This window comes from Toxoplasma gondii, chromosome Ia, assembly GCF_000006565.2.
Source record: "Toxoplasma gondii ME49 chromosome Ia, whole genome shotgun sequence".
NCBI lineage: Eukaryota > Apicomplexa > Conoidasida > Eucoccidiorida > Sarcocystidae > Toxoplasma > Toxoplasma gondii.
The window spans coordinates 873,119-896,629 of NC_031467.1; the positions used below are offsets into that span (position 1 = coordinate 873,119).

At 51.0% G+C, this 23,511-nt stretch overlaps 2 protein-coding genes across 2 annotated transcripts; both read right to left on the reverse strand.

The window, feature by feature from the left end:
• Nucleotides 1-77: 77 nt before the first annotated feature.
• TGME49_294390 (myosin light chain MLC4, putative) lies at nt 78-4,446 on the reverse strand. Its single transcript, XM_018782226.1, has 5 exons — nt 3,697-4,446; nt 3,306-3,359; nt 2,394-2,450; nt 1,488-1,798; nt 78-850 (listed from the first exon to the last, which is right to left on the reverse strand). The coding sequence occupies exons 1-5, from the start codon at nt 3,769-3,771 to the stop codon at nt 829-831; spliced, it is 519 nt and encodes a 172-aa protein (XP_018638590.1). The 5' UTR covers nt 3,772-4,446; the 3' UTR covers nt 78-828.
• A 1,436-nt stretch (nt 4,447-5,882) lies between these two features.
• Nucleotides 5,883-19,832, reverse strand: TGME49_294400 (hypothetical protein). Its single transcript, XM_002370178.2, has 16 exons — nt 18,913-19,832; nt 18,704-18,730; nt 18,232-18,318; nt 17,857-17,928; nt 17,036-17,434; nt 16,370-16,562; nt 15,398-15,546; nt 14,709-15,011; nt 13,807-14,202; nt 12,654-13,166; nt 11,619-11,771; nt 10,886-11,097; nt 9,764-10,339; nt 8,487-9,034; nt 7,525-7,786; nt 5,883-6,650 (listed from the first exon to the last, which is right to left on the reverse strand). Exons 1-16 carry the CDS (start codon nt 19,124-19,126, stop codon nt 6,282-6,284), a joined length of 4,473 nt encoding a protein of 1,490 aa, XP_002370219.1. The 5' UTR covers nt 19,127-19,832; the 3' UTR covers nt 5,883-6,281.
• Nucleotides 19,833-23,511: the final 3,679 nt, after the last annotated feature.

Genomic DNA, 23,511 nt, shown 5'->3' on the forward strand with positions numbered 1-23,511 from the left:
AGGAAAAAGAAATAGCTTTCTTTCTCCGTATTAACGACTAATATGTTTCCATGTGCTTGAGAGCACACAATAGGCATGTCGGGAGGCCTTAACGCTGTCAAGTTCGAGAGAAAATACAGACTGCCTAGAACAAGGGTCACTCAGAAGAATGGTAACAGTATGATTACCACTTTCAACTAAGTTTCCTTGTTCTGCGTAGAAGAGCTCGGTTCGAAGGGCGAGATAGGCGACTCAAAGCACTAACATCGTCACTTGTTCGGAGAGAAAAAACTGCGTTCACTCAAGTGGTGCGGTGTTCTTCGAAACAGAAGGCGCACCACTAGGGAGGAGGAAAGCTTAGAAACACATCTGTACGGTGAACATGGACAACCCATGGGCCAAGGTATCGCGCACAAAGAAGACAGAAAAAGGCAGCAACGGAAAAATATTTTTTCCAGAGGGAAAGGAACGAGGAGAGAAGGAAAAACGCAGGAGGTTCCGGGCGGTGGTTATCAGGGTCCCCTACTCCTGTGTGCATACACGGCTAGAAATACGTGCAAACATGCGTACAGACGAATTCGGTTCACATACGCATTTATTCATGAGTCTCTTCCCTGTTTTGCGAATCCAGACATCGATGCACAGACGAACGCAAACAAGGATCTGTCAGGCGTTGCTGTTCTGCCACTCTCGTTGGCGCCCCAACAACTTCGAAGGCGACGTGCTTCCGGTGGAGAGCCAACGCATGTATTAAGAGGGAGCTTGTTGTTCGGTTCGGAATGACAAATCCACTCAAGGTCTTTTTCGAGGGAAACCCAGCACACTCGCTTGGCTATCCTTGTCATCGGGTCACTGTGGCAAGTCCAGCAGCCTGAGAGAACGAAGACAATCGCAGATGTTTGAGTGCTTCTGTGTTGCTCGTGACAACACAGACAACTTTTTCTAAAACCAGGAAGAGAAATGCACTCGGAAATCAGCTCTCGCAGTCGTTTTATCCGTGAAGAAAACATTGGCTTCATACACGAGAGCGCATGCGAGTCACGTAAGGATCTGAGTTTCCTGTCTTCTTGCGGTGTTAAAAGGAACACGAGAGTGATGAAGAAAAACCAGCCTCAGCCTTGACGGTTTCCCGATGAACTGAGACACGAACCCTTGCTTCCTAGGACCGCTAGTAACCTCTTGTTCTGAACGAGCCGTAAAAATCGTATCCGCAATAAGGTTAAGCATAGGTGATCTCACGAAACAGTGTGCTTCACCAGTCGTGCAAGTTCCTGGTCGACAACTGGTATGCAAGTGTTGAGTTTTGAAACCCGCTAAATGCACTTGGGAAGTCAGCGTCTAACACACACAGACGAGTCTCGACGAACTCTGACTCACCCTAGGTACGCAGTCAGCTGAGGAGATAGTGAAAGAAAACAAGAAAAATCATCTTATTCTTTTTCCCCAAAAGTGCACGTCCACCTCGAGTGTTTCGCGCTCCACGCCGAAGGGTCGTCTTTCTCACTCACTTCCTCACAATGGGCTCGTACGGCACCAGATCGTCGTCCTTTTTATCGGCGAGGTCGAAGATTCCTTCGAAACTTCTCCACTCGGCGGCAGACAAAGGCTCGCCAAGGTTGCAGAAAATCATTTTCACGACTCGCTTCTTGAGTTTCCCTGTGTGTTCTTTGTCGTACACGAGAAACAGCTCCCGGAAGTTCGCTGCTTTGTCTTCGTCGTGGACAAGGAGAGAGCAGAAACGACCGAACGCCGCGAGGTCGCAGCGGCCGTTCACTCGGTGGAAAAACGTGTCGACTTCTTGCTCCGATGGAGCAAGTCCCTGCAAAAACAAAGTCTTTCCTCAAAGCCGAGTTCTGTCTCTGATTGTCAAATTTAGATTATGGGGTGTCAACAGGAGACTTCCAGTGTCACGGAAACCAGGCTCACGTACAGAAGAAAAGACGGTGACGCGCTCTACACAAACGTCAAGACACGGACGCAGACCCCTTCGTATTTCCTCTCTGCCCGGCAGGCACTGCAGAAGTGCAAGAGCCAGCCGGATTCGCGGCACCCGGATCAGGCCGCCCTTGTGTTGCCCTAAGTTCCCCACTTTTAGGTTCATACACCCTTTACTGTTGTGAGGATGTATGTTTTATGTTTTTGTCTTTAATTACAAAACCATAAACTATTTCAGAGAAGAGCCGGAAAGACCCCTCACGGAAGGATGCGTGGCGGACAAAGCCGAAGAACAGGGACGTTCTACCTCTGTTACGAAAAAGCAGTGCCGTCAACTCCTATAAAAACAAAGACCTTCAAGATCTAGACCAAGAGTCTAATTCGGAGTCTGCACATTCGAAGGTAGCCTATCGAAACGTTGGAGTGTCGCTTTATCCTGTGCAACAGGGATTCCGAAATAAAGAACAAAACACACTTACCAGATACCTCGCTAAATTCGCGACTGCTTCTTTGCGCTGAATAGTCCTTGAAGCACCCTGCAAAAGGATATCCAGGCGCCACGGAAAAAGAAGAGATTCACCCTGGAAAAAGCACCCGCGCATTGTATCTGAAGGAAAGGTATTTCCATATTTTGTAGACGGCATTAGTTTCTTTTACAAAGCTGTTCGTCCTCCTTGCGTTTCTCCTCATAGACAATGGCGAATGATGGGGCTCGTCCTCCAGGCAAAAACCAAGCAGTATAGTCGGATATTTAGACAAGGCTTTGCCAGCACTAAAGAATTCGTCCTGTCAGATGGGAGACGCGAGAACTAGCGAAAGAAGGAGAAATGGGCTTGGATTGGAGCACAGCATCCCAAGATACCTCCGACATAATGACTGACTGAACAGACCCCTGGAAGTTGAAGTAGGCCATTCCCCCGTCCATTATCGCTGGTACACGTTCACAGACCTAAGCACAGACGAACAGTAGGAAGGAGACTAGCAAAGAGAAGACACGATATCTGTACAATTTTTTTACAAAGGTCTGTATTTCAAAAAGACGCAAGTTCACGGTGTCCAAGCCTACGAGAAACAGAGATTGTGCCTAAAAGGTTTCCCGATGTCTGTTGACAAATCTCCATAAAATGGCGTGCACCAGCGGTCTCGAAACAGCAACTGCACAAGAAACGAACGACCAGCGCACGATAGAACCGTGGCGTTCAGTGAGTTTCCTTCCACCGGAGAGGACCATCTTGACTGTGCCCTCTTTGGAAATACACTGGAACTAGGCACCCGCGCAAAGTTGCTCTCCGTATGCATATCTCTCCCAAAAAAGAGAAAAGCAGGAGACGGGCAACCAAGGAAAACAGGACAGGAAAAAAGGACGCTCTCAGGTGCGGTGACGTTCTTACACTGATTTCACAGAAAGCCGACTCCACCTTCAGCGCGTCGATGTGTCTGATAATCTGCAGGACAGAAGGGCCAGTGCAACTCAGAAAGCAATGAGGCTTGTGTACCTCAGCAAGTGACAAACGACGAAAAGGTCAATCTCTGTTTTCAAGTTCACGCTCTTTACACACGTCCACGAAATTAGTCACTAAAGGAAGGAAAGCGGTGTCTACTCTTGCAGGCACGAAGCTGGTCTTTCTGTTTCCACGTTCTGTCCGTTCGAAAGCAAAGGAATGAGACAGTTTCGTCTCTCTGAAAGAGTCAACCAGCCAGACATCCTTTTTCTCTGCGGGCAGTAAAAACGGTCAGATCTCGCGTCGTTGAGAAATGCTGAAGAAAACAAGGCGTGTTTACCAACGGCTTCCGCCTGAGGAAAGCGAAGCTGCAGGTCTGCGACGACGTTTTTTCTTTCTGCTTAGAAGTCTCCATGGTCAGTTTCCCTGGTCGGCAAGATCGCTACGCAAAGGCGTTCGATGCAATCCCACCGAAGCCCCCGAAGTCGGGGTGCTGTCGTCGGCAGACGCGGTTGAAGGTTCCGACCGGAAGAAGCTGAAGAGAGGAACTTGTTTGTCTGAAGGTTCGTCCTTTCGAAAGCCCTCAGTTGGCAGCAAAGTACTTCCAAGTAGCATTTACTTTGGAAAGGCGGAAGTTTACGAGTGCAGACGAGCTCACTCAGACCGAACGCCGTCCCGGCGAGCACGGGTTCCTTCTCAGTAGCTCAAATCGTTCGTCTTCAGTTTATCTGAGGCCCAGTGCCTCGGATAGAAAAGGAAAGAAGTGAAAAGCTGTGCAGCAAACCACTGAAAAGAAAATAGAATAAACAAGCCACTACCGGAGAGGGGGGGGTGGGCAGAAACTAGCTAAAAAGGCAGCCGTGGACCGGAAGAGCGATCTAGTACATCGTTAACGAAAAGTAGAGTCCTGAGTGTTTGAGAAACAGTTTTGAATGAATAAAACTTTACAGATACTAAAGAAAGCAGTTTCATTAGAGGGAGACGTCCATTTAAGGACGCAGCTAACTGGATGCCGGCTGTGCTCAACCGGGGCAGGAGCAGACACCAACCTCAGGAGTTTTAGAAAATCATGAGTCGAAAGCTCCTGAGAGATTCGCTTTTCCACCGCAAAAAATTCTTGATTCTCTCGAATTAGACAAGGAAGGGTAAACGTTGGTGTTGAGCGTGGTGATCTCCAACTTTCTTTGCAAGATTCCTCGCGCAAGACACACTGCCTTCTGCGCTCTCGCTGACCATGCTGGTGACTGTCTATGCTTGAAGAAGTTAGGATGAACAGTCATCTACAGCGGAAGAGGAAAGATTTTTTGTACCTTCCACCCCGGAAATGAAACGACTGGGGAAAGAAGAGTCCATGGACGCGATGACAGTGGCCAGCGTGTACGTTCTGTATCAGTTGTTTTCTTGCGTATTTCGACACTAAAAAGAGGGGTAGGCCGTTCTGCGCGAGGTTGCACTGGACTCCTCCTGACACGCTCTCCAACAAAAGGGAGAGATTAACTTGATAGAGAAATCGAATCTCTGTACTTTCTAGTGTGCACGAGCATGCTTCGGCTTGGCGAACCGAAGCAACTGCGAGTTAGGGTCGACCCGCCAGGTCTCACTCGCTCCACGTGTACACACTGTGTCTCCCCACAAGCCACGAAAGAAAAGGATGTTTTTTCACTTTTTCCGTGTCTATGCGCAGTCGGCAAAACAATGAAACAGGAGTCTACGGAAGACTCAAATTGGGAAAATGCGTTTTTCCACCGTATCTCCTCGTTGGGTCCTTCGCCCTCAGACTTCTGCATTCTTTTGACGGTTGTGTCTTCCCAGGTAAAGGGATGCATGTGAATCGGTGAAAACAGCGAGCGATTGTTTTTTCAGCTACATCCAGTTCGCTTGATGTTGCTAACGAAAAAACAGAGACTTCTGGCGTGTTACATTCAGTGAATACACACGAGTTTTTCGGTAGCAAGTGAGTCTAGTACAGGCGGCCCACAGCTCGTGGCCAGCCTTTTTCGCTCTCTAGATATGCAGTACGAAGGAGACTCCATGTTTTTATTTACTGAGATGGAAACTCTATGTGGACGTCTACGGAAACCTTTAATACAGTATTCACACTGACTAGGCAAAGACGAACGGACCTGAGCGTTGTCCCCCGATCGTCATAACCGCCTTAAGTCAGATGCGATGGTTTCATCGGAGCGTTTTAAAAGGGCTTTTCCAAACTGCAGCGAGTGGAAAGTATTCCTTTGTCTTTGGGACCTGAGGAAGTCATGATACTCGAGTGAAAGCACCAGTTCTTCAAACAAGCAGACTTGTCGGCGCCTCTACCGTGTCCAGTTGCCGAACTGCGGACTCGATAAGTAGAGTCTGTGGAACTATCAGGCACGGAACGAGTCCGTAATCGACATGTTACGCCTCGAAAATAGCTTGACCTGAAAGTTAGAAATGTCGTGGGAGAGTGAAGACCACCTGTTTTAGTTGACTTCAGCATCCACCGGGGTGGGTGTGTAGAGCAATCGTAGTGAAGTTGGTTTTACTTTTTGCAGTAACACGGATTTCTTTAGAGTTTTGCGCTTGATCTGTGCCGTTCAATTCAAAAGGATTCACGGATGAGACGGGCGGGGTTCAAGGGTTTTTCAGTGCATCTGTGAACTGTGTGGTCGCACGCAGCTGCATCGCAAGTCCGCGAATGCCATCGAAAAGAGATTCTCGCCATTTCCCCTAAAACTCCCCCAGTGCTGCTAACGCCACCACTATGCGCGAAGCAGAGTCGTCCCCACTGGAGAGCAAACCGGAAGCTCTCTTGACGGAGCCGTTTTAGACCTTCTCTACGCCGTACAAGTCGTTCCACCTAGCACAAACACCACTTTCTGCGGCAAGGCAGGAAACGCTGAGAGGCTGTTTGCCTCCTTCGTGTCTCGTCCACTCGGAAGAAATGTGCTACAGTTTATCGAAACGAGCAAGCAGCGCATCGTGTCTCCTGATGCTTGCCAGTCTGTCGAAGCGCGGCCTCCGTCTGTAAGCGGAGGCAATCTCAAAGAAGCCTCCTCCCGATCCAGAGGTCGAAGCTCCAAGCACGGGTTCAGGCCCATCAGGAACCAAATCGAGCTCGGGGGCAGTAGCGGGCACCGCCTGGTCAATGAGGTTGGGAGCTTTGCGGTCGATCATCTTCTTTTGCTCTTCCTTCATCTTTTTCGTGTGTCTCTGCATTTCCTTTTCAATTTCTGCATTCTGCTTGTTCGCGAACCAACGACCTCTCCACTTCTTGCGGAACCACTGCCCCATACGCCGGAACGCGTTGCCTATTGCCTGAAAACGTTTCGCACACACGCAGGAAGTGACACGGGCACAGAACGTGGACAGTTCCGAGAAACGTCCTCCCATGACGTCTTTTTCGCCACTCTAAGCTTTGCCAACTGCCACAGAAAAGAGTCTCTCCTTTAACAAAGGCCTTCCAAGCACGAAGCACAGCACCCTGATTCTCGCAGGCACAAAAGATCAACAATGGGTGTACCAAGAGAGAGTGACAACTGATGAGCGGTTTTCGCTCCTCCCCGTTCCCTTTCTTCACGTGACGCTTTCTGTCACACGAAAGTTCAACCCATATGAGAGAAGCACAAACGTCGAGCGTTTAGGGATTCTCCCAGGTCTCTCCTGGTTTATCCTACGCATGTGGATGTGAGGGTGTCTCGCCCCTGCCTTCACGACAGCGGATGTGTGTCAGATCAACGTATGAAAATGACTGTGTAGTTGTGGCTGCGCGTGAAGCACCCGTGAGCCTTTTGGGGGTCTCCTGAGCCGTCTCTGGACCGAGAAGCTTCCTCGGCGGTCTTGTCTGGAATCAAACTAATCCGCAGATCTTCCCCCTAGATTTCATCTCAGAATCAGGCCCCCTGCGAAGTTTTCTCCTTTGCCTCATCCGGTCGACCCTCATCTCTCTTTCGGCACGGTCTATGGACGCGGTTTTGCAACTGTGCCGTGAAGATGCCTAAGTCCTTCCCAGAGAAGTCGACAGACTCTTATCTCCTGCTTCGGAGTAGACAACTCGCTACATAGGTGCCCCACCCTGCGAAGATCTCAACACCTCCTCTAGGCAGAGGGGCCATACTTGTCACTACCTCCAGCCCCTTCATGTGTGTCAACAGTCGAGCTTTTCGCCTGTCCTCGGAAACCACCGTCTTACCATTTCAAACCGTGCAAGAACCTTGAAGTGAGAAACAGCGATTTTCCAGATTGCCACCGCAGGCCCTAACATCATACCGACACCCACGAGCGCAATAGACTGGAAAACAGCACTGGCGGCGGTCGCCGGAGGGGAGGCGATGGGATCTCCGATCGTCCCGTCCATGCAAATGCCCATGGGCGGGCAGCCACTCAACTCGGGCGCCAAGCTGCTCTGATTCTGGACGATCTGCTCAACGACTTGCGTTGTCTGCTGCATAGCTCTGAGCAGAGAAATCCATCAAAGAGACCGCATCTGGCAGAGTCATCAGCAGAGCCGATCAAACAAAGCAACCCCAGAAGAGGAGGAGGACAGAGCAGGGAACAGTAGGCAAACCGACAGAGAAAACGGACTCAACCAAGGTAGGACGAGAAAAACAAGAAAACGTTTTGGAGTTGAGAATCCTCCTGTTGTCTGCTTGCGCACGGAACACGCGAAACTGAGGATGGCAAGATGTAGAAAAGAAACGAAACACAAAGTTGTGAAAATCGACCATCTTCCCTGAAGGAGCACGGAGATCCGAAGGAAAAAGTTTTTCTCTGATTTCCTTGTTTTTCACGACTTTCACGCTGTGTTATCTTACAAGCCCCCGTACCAATCGTGTATTCAGCATTGCTGGGGCGACGATACAATGGGTTGATGACTCCTGCCTTCGATATTGAAGGACCATGTTTCCCGTTCTACGCCGTTGGTCCGGTTTCGAGAACACTCAGAATATTTCTAGGAACCTATTCCGGAGGAGGATGCGTCCATCTTTTTCCGCCGTGTGTTGTCTTGACCAACACACGAGCGTGGTTTTCTCGTTTTCTTCTTCCTCTTATCTTTGCCGACTGGTTGGGAATTGTCCTTTTCTTCTTCCCCATCTCCCCGAAAACTCTCCTGGATTTCTTCTTTTCTGCCGGCGTGTGTCTCTGGAAACTTACGCTCCGACCGCCGCGAAGCAGAAGGCTCCCAGGGTGAGCCAGGAGACGATTTCGATGAGTCTGTCTGTGCGCCTTCGTTGTTGCCACCGGACAATCATAGGTCCGAAGTACGGCCCTTGAGCTTGGAGGAACATGCCGAGGTTCGGGAGGTTCTGCGCCTCGTAGAGTCGCCCCGTTAAGAGAGTCTGGTAGGCAAACATGGTGGAAACACCGAACTTGGCACGCTTCAGCATGCGCTTCTGTTCGTTTGGAATCAGTTGGTCGTAGAGTTTCAGCGGCATGTCGCTGCCCATGAAAATCATGCGGAACGAGTTGACTGCGAGGTGGTCGTCGACGGATTTCTTCCACGCGTCGGTTGAGTACTCGGCCTCGATCTTGGCAAGCGGCTCCGGGTTGATGTAGTTGTTCATCGAAACCGAGAAAAAGAGCGACCAAGCCTGCGAGAAAATGTGCGACAACGCCGAGGCCTGGAACTCTTGGTTCCGACTCTGACCGTCCATTTGTGCGTAGTCCGGATGAATGTTGTCCAGGAGCGAGTGCGTGGGGACCTAGAGGCAAAAAAGGAGGGAAATGCGGAGTACAGCAGATGAGCAGCCGACACGTAAGGGCAGGTTCACGGGGAAGAAACAACGGACAGGCACTCTGGAAAGACCTGAAGTCCTCCCTGTCGCAAGCTCGTTTCAAGCGAGAGGCAGGCGGCCAGCTAGCCTGCATAGGAGCACTGCATAGGCATGTCGTCTACAAAATGTTGTAGGTGATGCGACTTCAAGAAGAAGGGTGCCGAACCTCTCGCCTATAACACACTGTTCCTCTTAAGGACTCTTTGTAGGGGACTCCACACAAACCCCAGGGGACAACAAGCACCCGGTATTCTGCATCAGGATAAAGATGGTATTTGAAGGCATCTTCATCCTGAGCGGGAAACCTACTACCGCAGAGGGTGCTGGCAAAAGCTGTTTTTTTTTCTCTCTCCCCTTCTTTTTCTCTCAACCTTGCAAGTCCTCTCAGCGCGGATATCTTCCATTGGCTACAGGTGCAAATGGGCACATGTGGATAGTCAAACTCGTGCAGAAAAAATGGTCTTTGTACTTTCTTTGTTCTCTCTTTCGTGGGTTGGAGACGTGTATACGGCTTGTCGACATACAACACAGAGTGGATCTCTGAGGGGTCCTTTGATGGCCTTCGTTGAGGAATTTAGGCTTCGCTCGATGCGTCAAAGCGCCACAGAAACAGAACTCTGGAGTCTCGCTGGTGGCGTCCCCAGCTGCGCGACTTACAGCGAATGGCTCTCGAATACGTTGGCGGAGCAAATCCTCGTAGGCGATGCTGAGTTCCGAGACGGCTTTCCGAAAAGCGATTTCGTCCTTGAAGAAGTTTGAGAATCGATTGTAGATGGCCGCCATTTCCCTCACGACTTCGCTGACCAAGTCCTCTCGGACTTTCACAGCTGCAAAGACAAAATGTCTGACCATGTAGGGCGGCAGGCGCAAGATCCCCTTGAGCGTTTTCTCTACTCCAGCCCAGGATCTGGCGAAAAAGCCTTGCGGCTTCTCAAGCGTCTCACTGCGCTTCACGATCTTCCCCAAAAAGAGGAGGTTCTCAGGGCCGAACTTGTTCAGCAAGTAGCGAGAGTCGTTGGTAACGTAAATGGAGTTCGACGCGTGACTGAGGAAGTCGCAAGCTGCGCGCGAAGTTTCGACGTTCTCCGGATTCTCCTGAAGGCGTTTCAACGCTCCGTTGAGACGCTCCGCGACCAGCGAGTCCATCCGCTCGCGGCTCGGAATGGGCATGGTTAAAATGTTTACTCCCGCAAAGTCCGATGCACTCAGATTCTGACCCTTCTCCAGGCGATCCTGGGGGAAATCAGTGACAAACAGTGGCTAGCACATATCGGGAAACGACGCAACTGGCTCGAGGTTGAGAGGGAAGAAAACATGGGGCAAGGGGGAGGCGACACACGAAGCGAGGGCAGAGGTGGAAGCAAGAGTAAAGCGAGTGGGGGGAGAAAACCGAAGCACGAAGGGAAACAGAGAGCAGAACTTAGGAACGACGCATCGGTGTATGCAGAACAACTAGGCAGGCGAAGACGCACTGCAAGGAGTGAGAACGCCTTGGTGAGCTACGAAGCCGAAACAAACAATCGCGAAATGTAGGTGACCGCAACTCAAACTACTACCCCAAAGTGTCTAGCATGCCCCAAATCTTGTCTCTCAAACAGGTTGGCCCCGACCTCGCGACCTAGATCCACACAAAATATTGTATACAATGGATACATTCTTATACACGTACGCAATGCATATATATATATATTCATTTATAGACATGAATGGAACGAATACGAACATGTACTGTGTGGGAATGTGTACAATTATATATATATATATATATATATAACTTACGATGAGTTTTTCGTTCATGCCGTATTCGGACCATTCCCTCAAAGTGTTGTCGATTTCTTCGGCAAAGCCGCCTTCTTTGTTGAGGTTTCCTTTGCTGTCGCTGTAGAGAGGTGCCATCTGGTTGAGGTGCTTCAAGGCGAGAGGGTGGACGATGACCTGGATCGCCTGAAACATCTTCTTGCGTGTCTCCGGGCGCAGTTTCTGATGCAGGACTGCAGCAACGGAGCCAAGAGAAGGCACCGAAAATTCTTGTCTCAACTACGCAGCGCCACTTCACGGGCCAGAAATCAAACAAACGCACACGGAGACGCGCAAAACGCCTTCTGTGGCTTCTGAGTTTAGGCGGCTGTAGCTGCCGGTTCTAAAAAGCGCAATCTATGCTTTTTGGAAGGCGCTGGAAACGACGACGCAGGCGCCTGCTTTTTCCGCTGCCGAGACCACAGCAGCTCTTTGTCACCGACGTCTCACATTGGGTGCGTCGAAGAGTGTCTCTCTTCCAAGTCGAGGCGCGCCTCACGCTTTCCGAGAGGTAGGGCTGGGAGTACCGGAGACTTTGGAAGAGAGGCGAAAAAGAGGTTCCGAGCATTCGGGGAAAATAGAAGAAAACGCGACGCGGAGACAAGAGAGCAAGAACAAAGAGCACGAGAAAGAAGACTCACGAAACAACGTGAAACGGAGCGAAGAACACAAAGGAAGCGACAGGGGCTACCGGGGCCAAAATGAATTCGCTTACGCTGCATCATGTACGGTTGGTACGCCTTTTCCGCGAGTCGAGTTCCGAGTCTCCTCAAGAGAGAACCTGTTAAGCGACTGAAGAGCCAGCCTCTCTTTCCTTTTCCAGTGAAGAGAGAAGAGGCGAAGTTGATGTCCCAGATGCCCGGATGATCTGCAAACCCCAAACAGCAAAGGACTCGGAATACGTCACTCCGTTCGTGCGGATCTCGGACTCCCACAGAGCGCAGTTGAAGAAAGAAGCGCAAAACTTGCGCACTCGTCGGACGCTCGCAAAGGGGCTCGACCTTTCCAACACAAGTATTTCCACCCAGAAGGTGGAGTCAACGCAAAGTCACTTTCTTTTCTGAAGGACCAACATCGAGTGCTGGCTGCCGTGTGAAGACGCGCTTCGCCCACCTCGGGACTACGGGTACTGTTGCATGCACACAACGCGAAGGGCATCCTAAATCGTGTATTCTCGCCGTCCAGGATAAGAGAGGCCGTTGGGGTTCCGCTCTCTCCGCAGTTGGGAGAGGTAGAACACAAGCAACTTAGTGGGATGGTGTACAGAAACTATAGGGATATTTGCTGATGGTACACTTCCCTACTTAACAAAGCCCGACCATTAAGCCAGAGGTATTTTCTCTCGTGAAATTCTTTCCTCCTCATGTCTTCGTGGAGTTGCAGAGAGTATCCCAGTTCGACCCGGGGACACTGGCCTCCGTGCATGTGTCAGTGTTTCCTTTCCTGTATTTCATCAAGGTCTCTGAAAGCCTCCTCTCTTCCCTACATGCTGGTTTCTCCCCCGTCGAATACTCCTCATCCCTCTTACACCCTTTTCCATCTCTCATTTTTCTCGTTCTCCTGTGTGCTCGCCTTCGATGTTTTCCTTGCTCATCCTACGTTCTTTTCTGTGGCTGTTCTAACTCTTTCCTCGACTCCTCGTATCTAAACGGCTTCTCATCGACTTCCGTTCGCCGCGTTTCCACGTCCCCTGTTCCGTTTGTGTCGCGCATCAGGCCTTTCTGGAGACTCAGCAAGCGGGGCGCCTTACCGAGGCCTCCAAGCAGCTCTGCGTTGGCCATGGTGGACGTGGAGAAGAACTGAAGAGCGCCGAAAATCGCGGGGGCATACGCGTTCCTCGCAAAGAGCATCTTCTGTGTGGCCCGGCTGCCAGCCAGAGAGGCGAATGGACGACCCTTAGCACTTTGTCCAGGTTTCTTCACTTGCAAGTCGTTTGCCGCAAGAGCCTTTAGAGCTCGAGAGGTCACAAAGGTGAGTTGGCCGTCGAGAGCGAGAACGTCGAGGACAGGAGTGCATAGGAAGCGGGTCAGGTTCTTCGAGCAGTTCTTATCCCACCATCTTTTGTTCCAAGTGGCAGTGCAGACGCCGTCGTCAGCGGTCGACTTCTTGCTCTTGGCCGCCTTCGCGCAAGTCGCTTTCAGCTTCTTCCTCTTCGCCTCCACCTCGCCCAAGCTCCGCTCATCCACGAACAAGAGAGAAATCCACCAAGTGCCGTAGTCGAGGCTCAGGACGTCGCCTAAGAGACCCGCCTCCAGATGCGGCGCTGCGGACACAGAGAGGCGAAGGCCGTCGGAAGCAGAAGGAACGCCGTAGGAGCAAGAACGACTTTTCCGAAAGCAAGACCGACGCAAAGGCCCTCAGGGAAGGCGAAACCCCAAGCAGAGAAAAGAACCGAAGAAAAATGAAGACGGGGAGGGAAAAAAAGGAGACAAAGAGAAGAGGAGAGAAAGAAATGGAAAAAAGAAAAAACGAGAGAAGAGAGACAACGAACAGATGAAAACGAACGGAAGTGAACAGACACGACAACGAAAGAAGCGAAAAGGAAGGTGACGCATAAGAGAAGAGGTAGCGATAAGGAAGAAAGGAGAAAGAAGAAAGACGAGAGCCAAGTCACAGGACCCATGGATTTAAGTCTTTGTTCGGAGTCGAGAATGAAGAGAAAAACTCGCTCTACGAAGTCGGAAGCAATCCCCTGCAGCACGACCCCGCGCCGTCCGCCTTCTCCAACAGGCTCGCCAAAGTCGCAAGGGTGCGACGAAAGACCAGCCGTGTCTGGATCTAGCAGGGATCGATCCGCCTGAGTGAAAACGCCAGTCTGCGTCGGCTTCGAGAGAGAAACACAGCGGAGAATCGGTCTCCGCGCGACTGAGAGTCTGAATGTCCCGTTTGCTCTTTTCTCCTACCGGCTCGGAGCCTGAGCCAATTGAAGTTCCGTCGTGCCCTGTCTTCTTGCTCCTGGGGAGAGTCTTCGTCCTCAGACTCATCGACCGCCGGGGCCGCCGCAGCCTTTGTTTCGAGGAGAACGACGGAGTCGAACTCTGAAACTTCTCGAAGGTTCGGCGGCAACGCAGAGGACGTGGAGGCGCTCAGAGCGGAAGGGAGAACAGTGTCGGAGAAGGAGCACGAGAGGAGGTCGGTTAGCTCCGTTACGCCGTCCACGCTCTTGCGAAAGGAGAGGCAAACACGCCTGAAGTTTGCAGAACCGCTCGCGTTGTGTTCAAGAAGCACACTGCGCCTCTTCTTCTCGTCGTTCAGAGACTCCATGCGTTCGTTGAAGTCCACGACGGCCGCAGATTCACCTGAAGAGACAGGGGACATTCACAAGACCAGTGGGGACCCTTCGAGTAGAAAGCGCGACTTTGGAATCGCCACAAAGTGCCTTCCAGGGCACACTTTAGTGGAACCTAGAATCCCACTTCCCTCCTTGATCCACATTCTCGTCTTCCCCAACCTGGTTGCGAAAACACGGGCGCAGCTGTGAAGCACTCAGTCAAGCGTTCGTCACTTGGGGGAGGGGGGGTAGACCGTTTTTCATGGAGATCCTTCAGAGTGAAGTGAAGCAGAAACGTTTCATATTTCCGAGCAAATCTTCAAAGGCATGCTTTCTTCAAAAGAGCAGTCCGTCGACTTGTTGCTTGCAAGCACAGACACGAAGCTGCCTCAAGGCGCCGTCGAAGCACAGGAGCGCAAGCGAGCCTCGAAACGCCTGCGACACAGAGCCGCCAACAACAGTCGGCACAGCTCTCTCTCCGGTCTGAAAGAGACACAACGGTCACAGGGGCCTTCGACCAGACGCGCGACTCACCGAGGTCCAGAGCGGTGGCGGCGCGGTAAAGAATGTCACAGGAGAACTTTGCTTCGCCTACGACGCGCGTTTTTCTGAACATTTTTTCTCGCGGAAGGATGGGCAAAGTCGAAGGCGTCTTCGGCCGGGGCTTCACCTTCTTCAGAGCCACTCCGCAGAGGGCATCGAGTCTGGAGTATCTCTCCTGGGACCCTGCACGAAGAAGCGTGGAAATCCTCGGGAACGGACGCGCAGCACCCTCGCCAGTAAACAACTCATCCCAGCGATACCATGCCTGGAAAAGGAGGTTGTAAAGCAGAGCCACTGCAGAGAAAGAAAACGGAAAACAACAGGTCTCGAGTGCACTTCCCAGTGACAGAGCACGTCGAAGCTGTTCCGCCTATCTGTCAAGTCTAGACGGCGGGGACGCAAAGCCACTACAGATGGAAAAAAAGGGGGGACGGCAGACGAACACCGAAACCGGACAGAAGCGGGAGAATCGCGGCTCTAAGTGTCGGTCGCATGCGTTTCTTCGTGGTATGAAACATTCGCAAAAGCTGAAGTCACAGGTCTTCGCATGCGGCTGCGAAATCCTCTTCACGGGAGTCATGAAGGCGCCGACCACGAAGACACCGCTTGGTTAAAAACAGCAGAGCGACGCGTCGCTTTGACGCATGTTTTCGGAAACACTTTGTAAAACCATTTCTCACCAAGTGGACTTCGAGCTCCAATGAAGAAGAGTCGACGCGCTGCGCTGTAGTGAAGCGTTCTGGTCGCTTCAGGCTCATAAGGAAAGGCTTCCAGGGTTGTCGTCTCTGGAGGTCCGAGTGGCTTTCCGAGGAATCTGTTTTTCAGTTTCCTGCGAGAAAAGTCGTCGGGGCACACGGGAAGAGTTCAGATGAGACTTTCTGTAAATCCCGAACCAATTGCACGCCGGAAATCAACGAAACAACGCGTGTCGCCAACTCCCGTTCTCGCCTTTCTTCGCAATCTTCCCAGAGCACTGAAAAACAGATCTCACTGCGTGTATTACACTGCTGAAAGTAAATGCGACACTCAGATCAAGAGGGAGACTCCTGAACCGTCAGACAAAGGACTTTGCTTGAGTGCTCAGGTTCAACCGTCACCAGAGAACGGCTGTAGACTCCACTTGTGTTTGCGACCCTTGCCCAGAAAAATGGAGCAGATAGTGGAACTGGGATTCACGAAAGACAGGCATCCCCGTGCTGCGAAAAAAAAACTTCTCTCCTCGCTACCTCGTCCGGTATTCTCTCTAGAGAAAAAAAAACCGTGGAGGTCGACTGGACGCTTGCGGGTGCGTGTTGCATCGTTGCCTCGTTGAGGAAGGCGCCCGCAGTAACCGATCTAGGACAGAGACACTTGAGGTCTACAGCCACAGTTTTTTCACCATGGACTGGGCAATATAAAGAGTTCCAGAGACTCCAGAGAATTCAGGCAAGAACGAACCTCGAGAGAAAAGGTGTAGAGTCCTGTATGTACAAAACTGCGAGACATGCGTGATATCTGGAGTTGTGTTTCACCACCCGAACGAGTGTTCAACACTGCGGTGGCGAAGCGGCATCAGGGCAGGTTTTTTCTATGCATTTGCGTGAAACAGTCGCCGCTTTCACTATGACTATGGTATTTTAAAATGTTCACGAGGTGCGCTGTTCCTTCCGTACTTGAGTTCCACCATGCTTGCTTCTCTATCAGCCTCGGAGTTCGCGTAGATATCAGCAGGCCAAATGGAAGAGTTGATCGACAAAAGAGACGGTTTTGGGACCTGCTCCGGTTTTCCTGGCGCATCGCCTGAATCGTTAGGAGCCTGAAGATCAACTGTCTCGTACACGACACCCTCCTTCGCGGGTGTAGGTCCTGCAGAAACGAACAAATTCTTCCAAGAAGCGGTGGCGTGTTTGTCTTCACTCCATCCGTGTGTCAGTGAACAATCAACAACGGTGAAATGAATGCCGATGAGCTATCAAGAGGTGAAACCCATCTAAGACAAAGTGCATGTGACATGTTGAAACTGGACTCCGATTAGCGGGAGGTCGTCTCGGTTTCTCAAGGTTCGTTTCGCCGCTATGACCTGGAGAAAAGCGATTCAAGCAGGTGCCTCGAAACATCTCGAGACTCACAACACACCCCCCCGAGTCGAGAGCGATTGTTTTTGACTGTTTCTCTCGGCTGCAGTTTTCTCGTTACCAATAAACACTGAACTCTGAATTCGTTTCAACTGAAGAGGCTAACAATGATGGATAAAGAGAAGAGCGAAAATGAAAAGACGCGTTTTGAAGAGAAAGGGGAAAATGTCATGTTCACTCCTTTTGACGGCAAACTCGACTTACCTCCCCGGGTGTTCTCCGCAAAGAGCAAATTGAGTTTTTCTTTCATTTCTTCAGATTCCATGGGCGTCTCGGAGAATGAAAGTGGGGTGTCCACAATCACCAAGTGGTAGAGCGAGACCGCCTCTGCGTAGGCCTTCCCGCACTCGTTGTCAGGAGAAGACGGCAAAATTGCAGCTTCAGCCTCGAAGGCCTCCAGAAACGCCTCCATGTCCTTCTTGTTCAATTGCGAACAGTTCAGTACGGGAGCAATGACCTTGCAAGGCTGTCCACTCCGGAGTGCGTCGCGGATTCTGTGGCAGAGCTCGTCTTTGGCCTCTGAACAGAAGAGACGTCCCTCAGACAAAGGCGGTTGCTGGAAGTCTACAAATCCAGCTACTTGTTCCACGGCAAGAAGAACACCTGTGTACCAACCTAGATGCACACACTCTGGCATCTCGATCCACCTTGCAGAAGCCGCTTGAGCATGCGCTACCGTTCAACATCCAGTTGGAGGAGGAGCAGCAGACGAAAAGAAAGACCTTCAAGATCTCAACCTGTGAAAGCCGGTAGTCAGGGCTGCTTTGCAGCTACTCCATGTGCTGCCATTATACCGCAGTATCGACAAACGCGTTCTGTGTCGATGCGTCGCGATCGAGAAAGTTCCACTTGCGCCAAAGAAACACCACTGGAGGGTCTAGGCTGGCGCGACGAAGAGTCGCGGGATAGCCATAGCGGAAGGAGAGAGAAAACAGTCGTCTGCGCTGGCTGGTTGAGAATGCAAGCAAGAGAAAGAAGTGCGAAAGCCAGTGTGTCTTGGCAGCGGACTGCTCGGTGTTCCTTACTTGCAACGCCTTGCGTCATGAAATCAGCAGTGAGCAGCTCCTGAAGGGCCTTGAGGTTTTCTTGCTGGTTGCCTGAGACAGCAGAATGTCGACGATACGCGAGTTCGTAGCGGACAACGCGTTGTCTGCGAGTGTGCATCCAAGCGACGGCCCAGAAGAAGGATGAAGGACACCATCTTTGAAAAAAAGTTTTTTCAAGCTTCAGTTCTAAACCCTGAACCCAAAACTATCCCAAGGCATGGTTTGTGACGACTCTGTGGCGCTGCTTGTGGAGCACCGCCTATGCCAGGTTTCATCAAGAGCAGGAACGTCACAAGTCAACAGAAGAGGGCGTCCTTCCCGCTCAGTTTGCGCCGAGACGAACAAGAGTCTCACCCGCGATGGGAGCGAGGGGATCGTACGTTCTTGCATGCAGATACTCTTTTATCCCCGGGCGGTAAATTTCAACCTCGCTGTACATGCCTGAAGGAACAGAACAGCATGGAAGAGTGTTTAGGCGACGTGCACTGCGCGGGTCTCAGCTGTTTCAAGGGAGAACAAGAAACACAGCTGAGGCGAATACAGAGCTCTCCAAAAACGGTCTCCAGTGCAGACAGGAGGTCCGGAGAGACTCAAAGCTGTAAATGCTGTCTGCTCGAGACCTAGGAATTGGGAAGTAGACAGTTCCCAACGAGCAGCTGCATTTTCGTCACGTTGTGCTATGATTCACAATGAACGAGACAAAACGGTTAAAGGAACCTTTGACAATTGCCAACAGGCATCTCGCACTTGCCAAATTTCCCACAAAAGTCTATATTTCCAATCCTTTGTGTAGCCTTATCTTTCTCCGAACATGGGGGATTCTTACAAGAGCTGTTGAAGGGCCATTTCGCCGCTGCAGGAAACGCAGACAAACGACAGAACAAAAGCCACTGGGCACAAAGACACGACGATGAAGGACTCGAAACTGTCAAGCAGAAAAAAGTCCGGAAAGCGTTTCCTCAGGCATGAATGATTTCCTCAGAGGTCGGTTCTCCTGCTGGCCTTCACAGAGGATTTGTTTTTCCGCTGGCTTACCTTCCGCAGGGGAGGAAGGAACCGCTGGAGCTGTGCCGCCCTTCTTTGTGGGAAGAGTCGTCATTTCGATATTATCTCCGTAGTGCTCTTGTTCTTTTTTTCGGCGTCGCCTGCCAAACCCGTCTGTCTCAGTCTCGGCGGCGGCGAGGTCCACCCGAAGACCGAGCGCCAAGCACACGGCCCAGCCAAGTAAGAGGAGATGAAATATCCTCATAGCGAAGCACAAAGAAAACGATTTTCCTGAGCCAAGTGGAAAGCGTGTCAACGGCCTTCGGCGCCGCCCTCACCAGCGCCGCGGGCGAACTGCGAGTCAGGCAAAGAGAACCCTGTTTCGATGTTTCTTTCTAGCAGAGTCGGGCATGGGAAAAATTGGGGCAATTGAAACGAAAGACAACACATAGGTGCATCTGAAAAATCAATACCGAGTCAGCAAAACACGAGACATTCCGAAACTCAGGCGTGCAACGCCAAGCCGGCCCCGGGCACCTGCCGCGAGCAGTACTCACCGGCTTTCCGCTGCGGGTTCCAGACTCAACCCACAAAAAAAGTGATTTGTCCGCCTTTGAGTGACGACAAATCTCAGGAGCGTTTTTGTGGTCGATCACGGAAGAGAATGCAACGAAGTCGCCCTGCAACGCCTCCGTGTCTGGCATGGCGCAAGCGCCGACGACCCGTCAACCCGTAGCTGTTTTTTACAATGGAGCGGTTATCTGTCGAAATCTAGACGATGGAAGGAGACTTTCGTGGAAACGAGTCTTTTGGAAGGCGCGAACCGGCGTCTGGTTCAAAGTTTGCGGACGCCTTCAGAAAAAGCAAACGGAAAAACGGGAGCACTCGCAGCACGAATCAAAGACAAAGGCCCGCGGGCCAGACAGCTCACGCGATTTGAGTTGTGCGGGCAAGGAAAACGGAAGACAGAGAGACACAATTCGCTTCGAGAAAAGTGTAGAAGAGCTGCTAGGAAACAGAGCAGAGGCACCAGAAACAGCTGGCTTTGAGTCAACCCGAAACACGCAAGGGAAACCAACTTCCCGACAGGCGCTCGCAGCCATCATCTCGGCCTTGACGTGAAAAGCGCCTCTATGCGCGCGTGTCTTTTCAGCTCGGAACCTCGAGCTGCGTTTCTCATGGGCGAGCAAAGGGTCTCGCTTCCTATCGACTGGCTAGCCCTGGTTTTCCGTCCACTTTCATCGTGGTAATGTGTATGCTAAAGGTGCATAAACGACCACACCAACAGACACCTCCAGGAACAATTTTGTAGCCCTGGCTGGGACCTTTTTTTCTTCCCCGACGACGAGCGTACTGCGTGTGAATCGTGGGGGCGAGCTCTTCGGGTCAATAGCGACACAGTTGGGACGGAAAAAGCCGGAGAACTTGTCTTCTTCATGCCGGGGGCGAATACCCAAGGGTGGCAGGCGCAGCAAACTCGCGGGAGAACGGAGCAGAGAGTGGCGAGTGAAAGACCTCAATTCTGAATCAGTGGTTTTGCGGATACACGCGCTAGTGTCGGAAAAAAAGGCAAAAACGGCAGGAGCGGTGCTTCGGCCGTCACAGCCCGATTGCAGGGGAAAACGCTGTTTCCTCGTCGGTGAATTTCGAATCCGTTCGAATCTGAATCGAGGCCCACGCATGTTTCTTCACTGTACTGTCAACAGTTCCGGTAGGAAACAGGAAATTTCCGTGACGATGGTGTTGGGAATTGAAATGTAGACGAAGAATCTATTTAGAGCTTGTTATATGCTTACTTTAAAATAAGCCTCTGAATATGGAAACCTTCCTTTTAAATCCCCGTGATCGCGTTCGGTGCGTCATCGAGGAAAAACACTTCCGATTAACGTTGCGTGTCTCACTCGTACAATGAAACTTCCAGAGAGGCTGAGACTGGGTTCTTTTCTTCGGTGTATCCCCATTCACTGATTCTGCGAGCATTAAGGGGCAGCTCAAACGAATCATCACTCCCCTCCTGAAGGGGCATCTTTTAAGAAGTAAAACATAGTTTGCTCTCTCCTGATGCATGCTGTCTAACGATCACACTTCCTCGAAACGCGTTTCTGCATATTCTCCGTTAAACGCCAGTGATTCCTGTTTAGTACAGAGTTACCCCCGGCTTGTTCAAAACTTCAAAAGAGCTGCCAGCGACCAGTAGAGACGGGGTTCGGGGATACGGTGGAAGAAAACGGATACCCGAAACGCATGGCGCAGTCACTCAAACCACTCGGTGCGTCTATAAATATCTACGTTCTTTACACGTAGCTGTGTTACAACGATGAGCTGACGCTACGGAAAGCGTTTCCTTGGCACGTCGATGTTTACTCCCAACTTGACAGAGACATTCTTCTTCGGCGCATCGCACTCATCAAAAAACCGGTCACACTTTTACTGTGCTTGCAGCGTGGTGGGGAAAAGGTAAGAAGGCAACTGGTGGATAAGCGTTCACAGGGAATGCCATCTTGAAACACTGAGACAATGGCGTGGTCCTTCCGATGCCCGCAGCAGCCGCCACAAATAAACACACAGAGAAAGCCGTCCACACTCGAGGTGACGCGGAATCTCGTCACGAGACTGTCAAACGTCGTGAAGAAAGGATTGCACTCAACTCCTCTCTAGATTGTGAGAAGAAGGAGCATTCGTTGGCGTCAATCCAGCCGCGGGAATCGCCAAAGCTAGCTTTATACCATTCGGCGGGCACAGGCTCCCTGAGTGACACGCCTTGCAGTTCAGCATCCAAAACGATAGGGATCAAAAGTCAGATCTGCATACCTCAATTCTCTCCCGAGGACCGAAGGGGCTACAGGGAAAGATCTGAAGAATCTCCCAGAAACTCTTTACCGTTTTGTATATAATAATCAAGATCACACTATATACCCAGATATTCATCCCCGATTGATCTAGGATTACTCTCTAGGATTCGGAATGCTACATTTAGAAAAGCTAAATTCATAAAAGAGATAGACGCTACACAGTAGCATTCATCTGCAGCTCGATTGGCTGCCGTGTAAAAATAGCTGTGTGGAAGTGTGTAGAAAATGTAACTGTGTTGTGATCATACCTGGGAGACGGCGTTAGAAATAATTCCACCCAAGGCAGTTCTCTGCAAACTAAACGATCATCGAAATGGTTGCCAAAAGTCAAAGTCACAGGGTCCCTGTCGAAGGTTGCGTCGTACACTTTCACGCGAGGTTTTCCTTTTAGCGTGAACCGTTGGGATCTACTTCCACGGACTACGGGATCGTCCGTGTGTAGCAGACAGCATTTACAAGCCACATGCGCTGGCAACGGTTGCCGCTGCCTCAGGTTCTGTCCTACAGTTCAGTATGCTATGTAGATCACATTGGTTCTGGTACTTTGGTATCATAGATACGGCGAGACAACAGTGTGTTTCACGCACAGTCCTCTGTTTCCTTTTGGCTGAGGCGACTGCTGCACTTATTTTGTCAGAGTTTCATGCCACTTTTGCCTTTCTCTGATTGTGACATCTGCCAGTGCCCGTTAACACTTCGCTCGATTGGGCAGATGCACAAATGCATATGATCCTCTGTTGAGTGTGGCGCCACGTTCAGTGGGAACTCGCACTTCAAGGAAGAAGACGTGTAAACAGGGAACGTTCTGTGATTTCACTGTTGTGCCTAAATTCCTACATGACGACATCGACTTCTCCGGCTACACGGCATTTGTTGGTGTTCTTGCCTCACGAAACTTCCGTGGTGCTAATAAATGCAGAAGCCAGAGCTCTCTGGACGATTTCTTCCAAATCATCTCCGGCGTTTCTAATTCTTCAGAGCATTGTATCTTTTCACAAATGAGCGAACAGACACAGACGAAGTGCTAAATCATACTGTACATGCTGAGACTACCCGATCATCTTGTTCTCTGCCGTTCCCCAGCTCGCCATCTGGCCGAACTTCAACCGGAGCCGTTGTTGTTCCTGCTTTTCCGCATTCCACCTGACTGGACAAGGGTCCCAGACACGTCAAGTGAGTGTATGGGATTTCTCTTTCTTTGCCTTTTCCACTAACGCTGCGCTTCTGTATCGAAGCCCCACTAGGATCGACATAGCATATTGTTGCCGCCGTATTTGTACAAACCTAGACCCTTATCTGGGCCTCTCTTCGCGCCATACAGCACGAAAACCCCTTCTCATGTGTGAACGGCCCGGAATATGAACAGGGACTGAACACGATCGCTAACGGAAGACAGACACACCCGCCTTGGGCGTGCGCAACCGAACGCAGGTTTGATCTTAACACGGTGGCTGTGTAGTGCCTTTCACACTGTGTCCATATGTTCGTGTAGAGCTTTCTTCTGTAGCTAATAGATACGTCCAGGGATCGAGTTCATCTCTTCTTTATGAATCATAACTTGACACACCACAGAATGATTGTCGGGTACCACTGCGTTTTAAGCGACATTTTTGCCTAGAGCGCTTGCGGCTGCAGCCCCGGGCGATGGGGTAGTTGGTATTGCCCAGCTTGGGATTTTCCATGCAAAACCGAATGTATTGCGAAACTTGCTAAAATGTAGTCATAGATCCTCAGCAGAAATATCCCTCCCTGTGCTCTCGTGTCAGATTCCGTTCCTGTCCCCACTTGAGGAGGACCC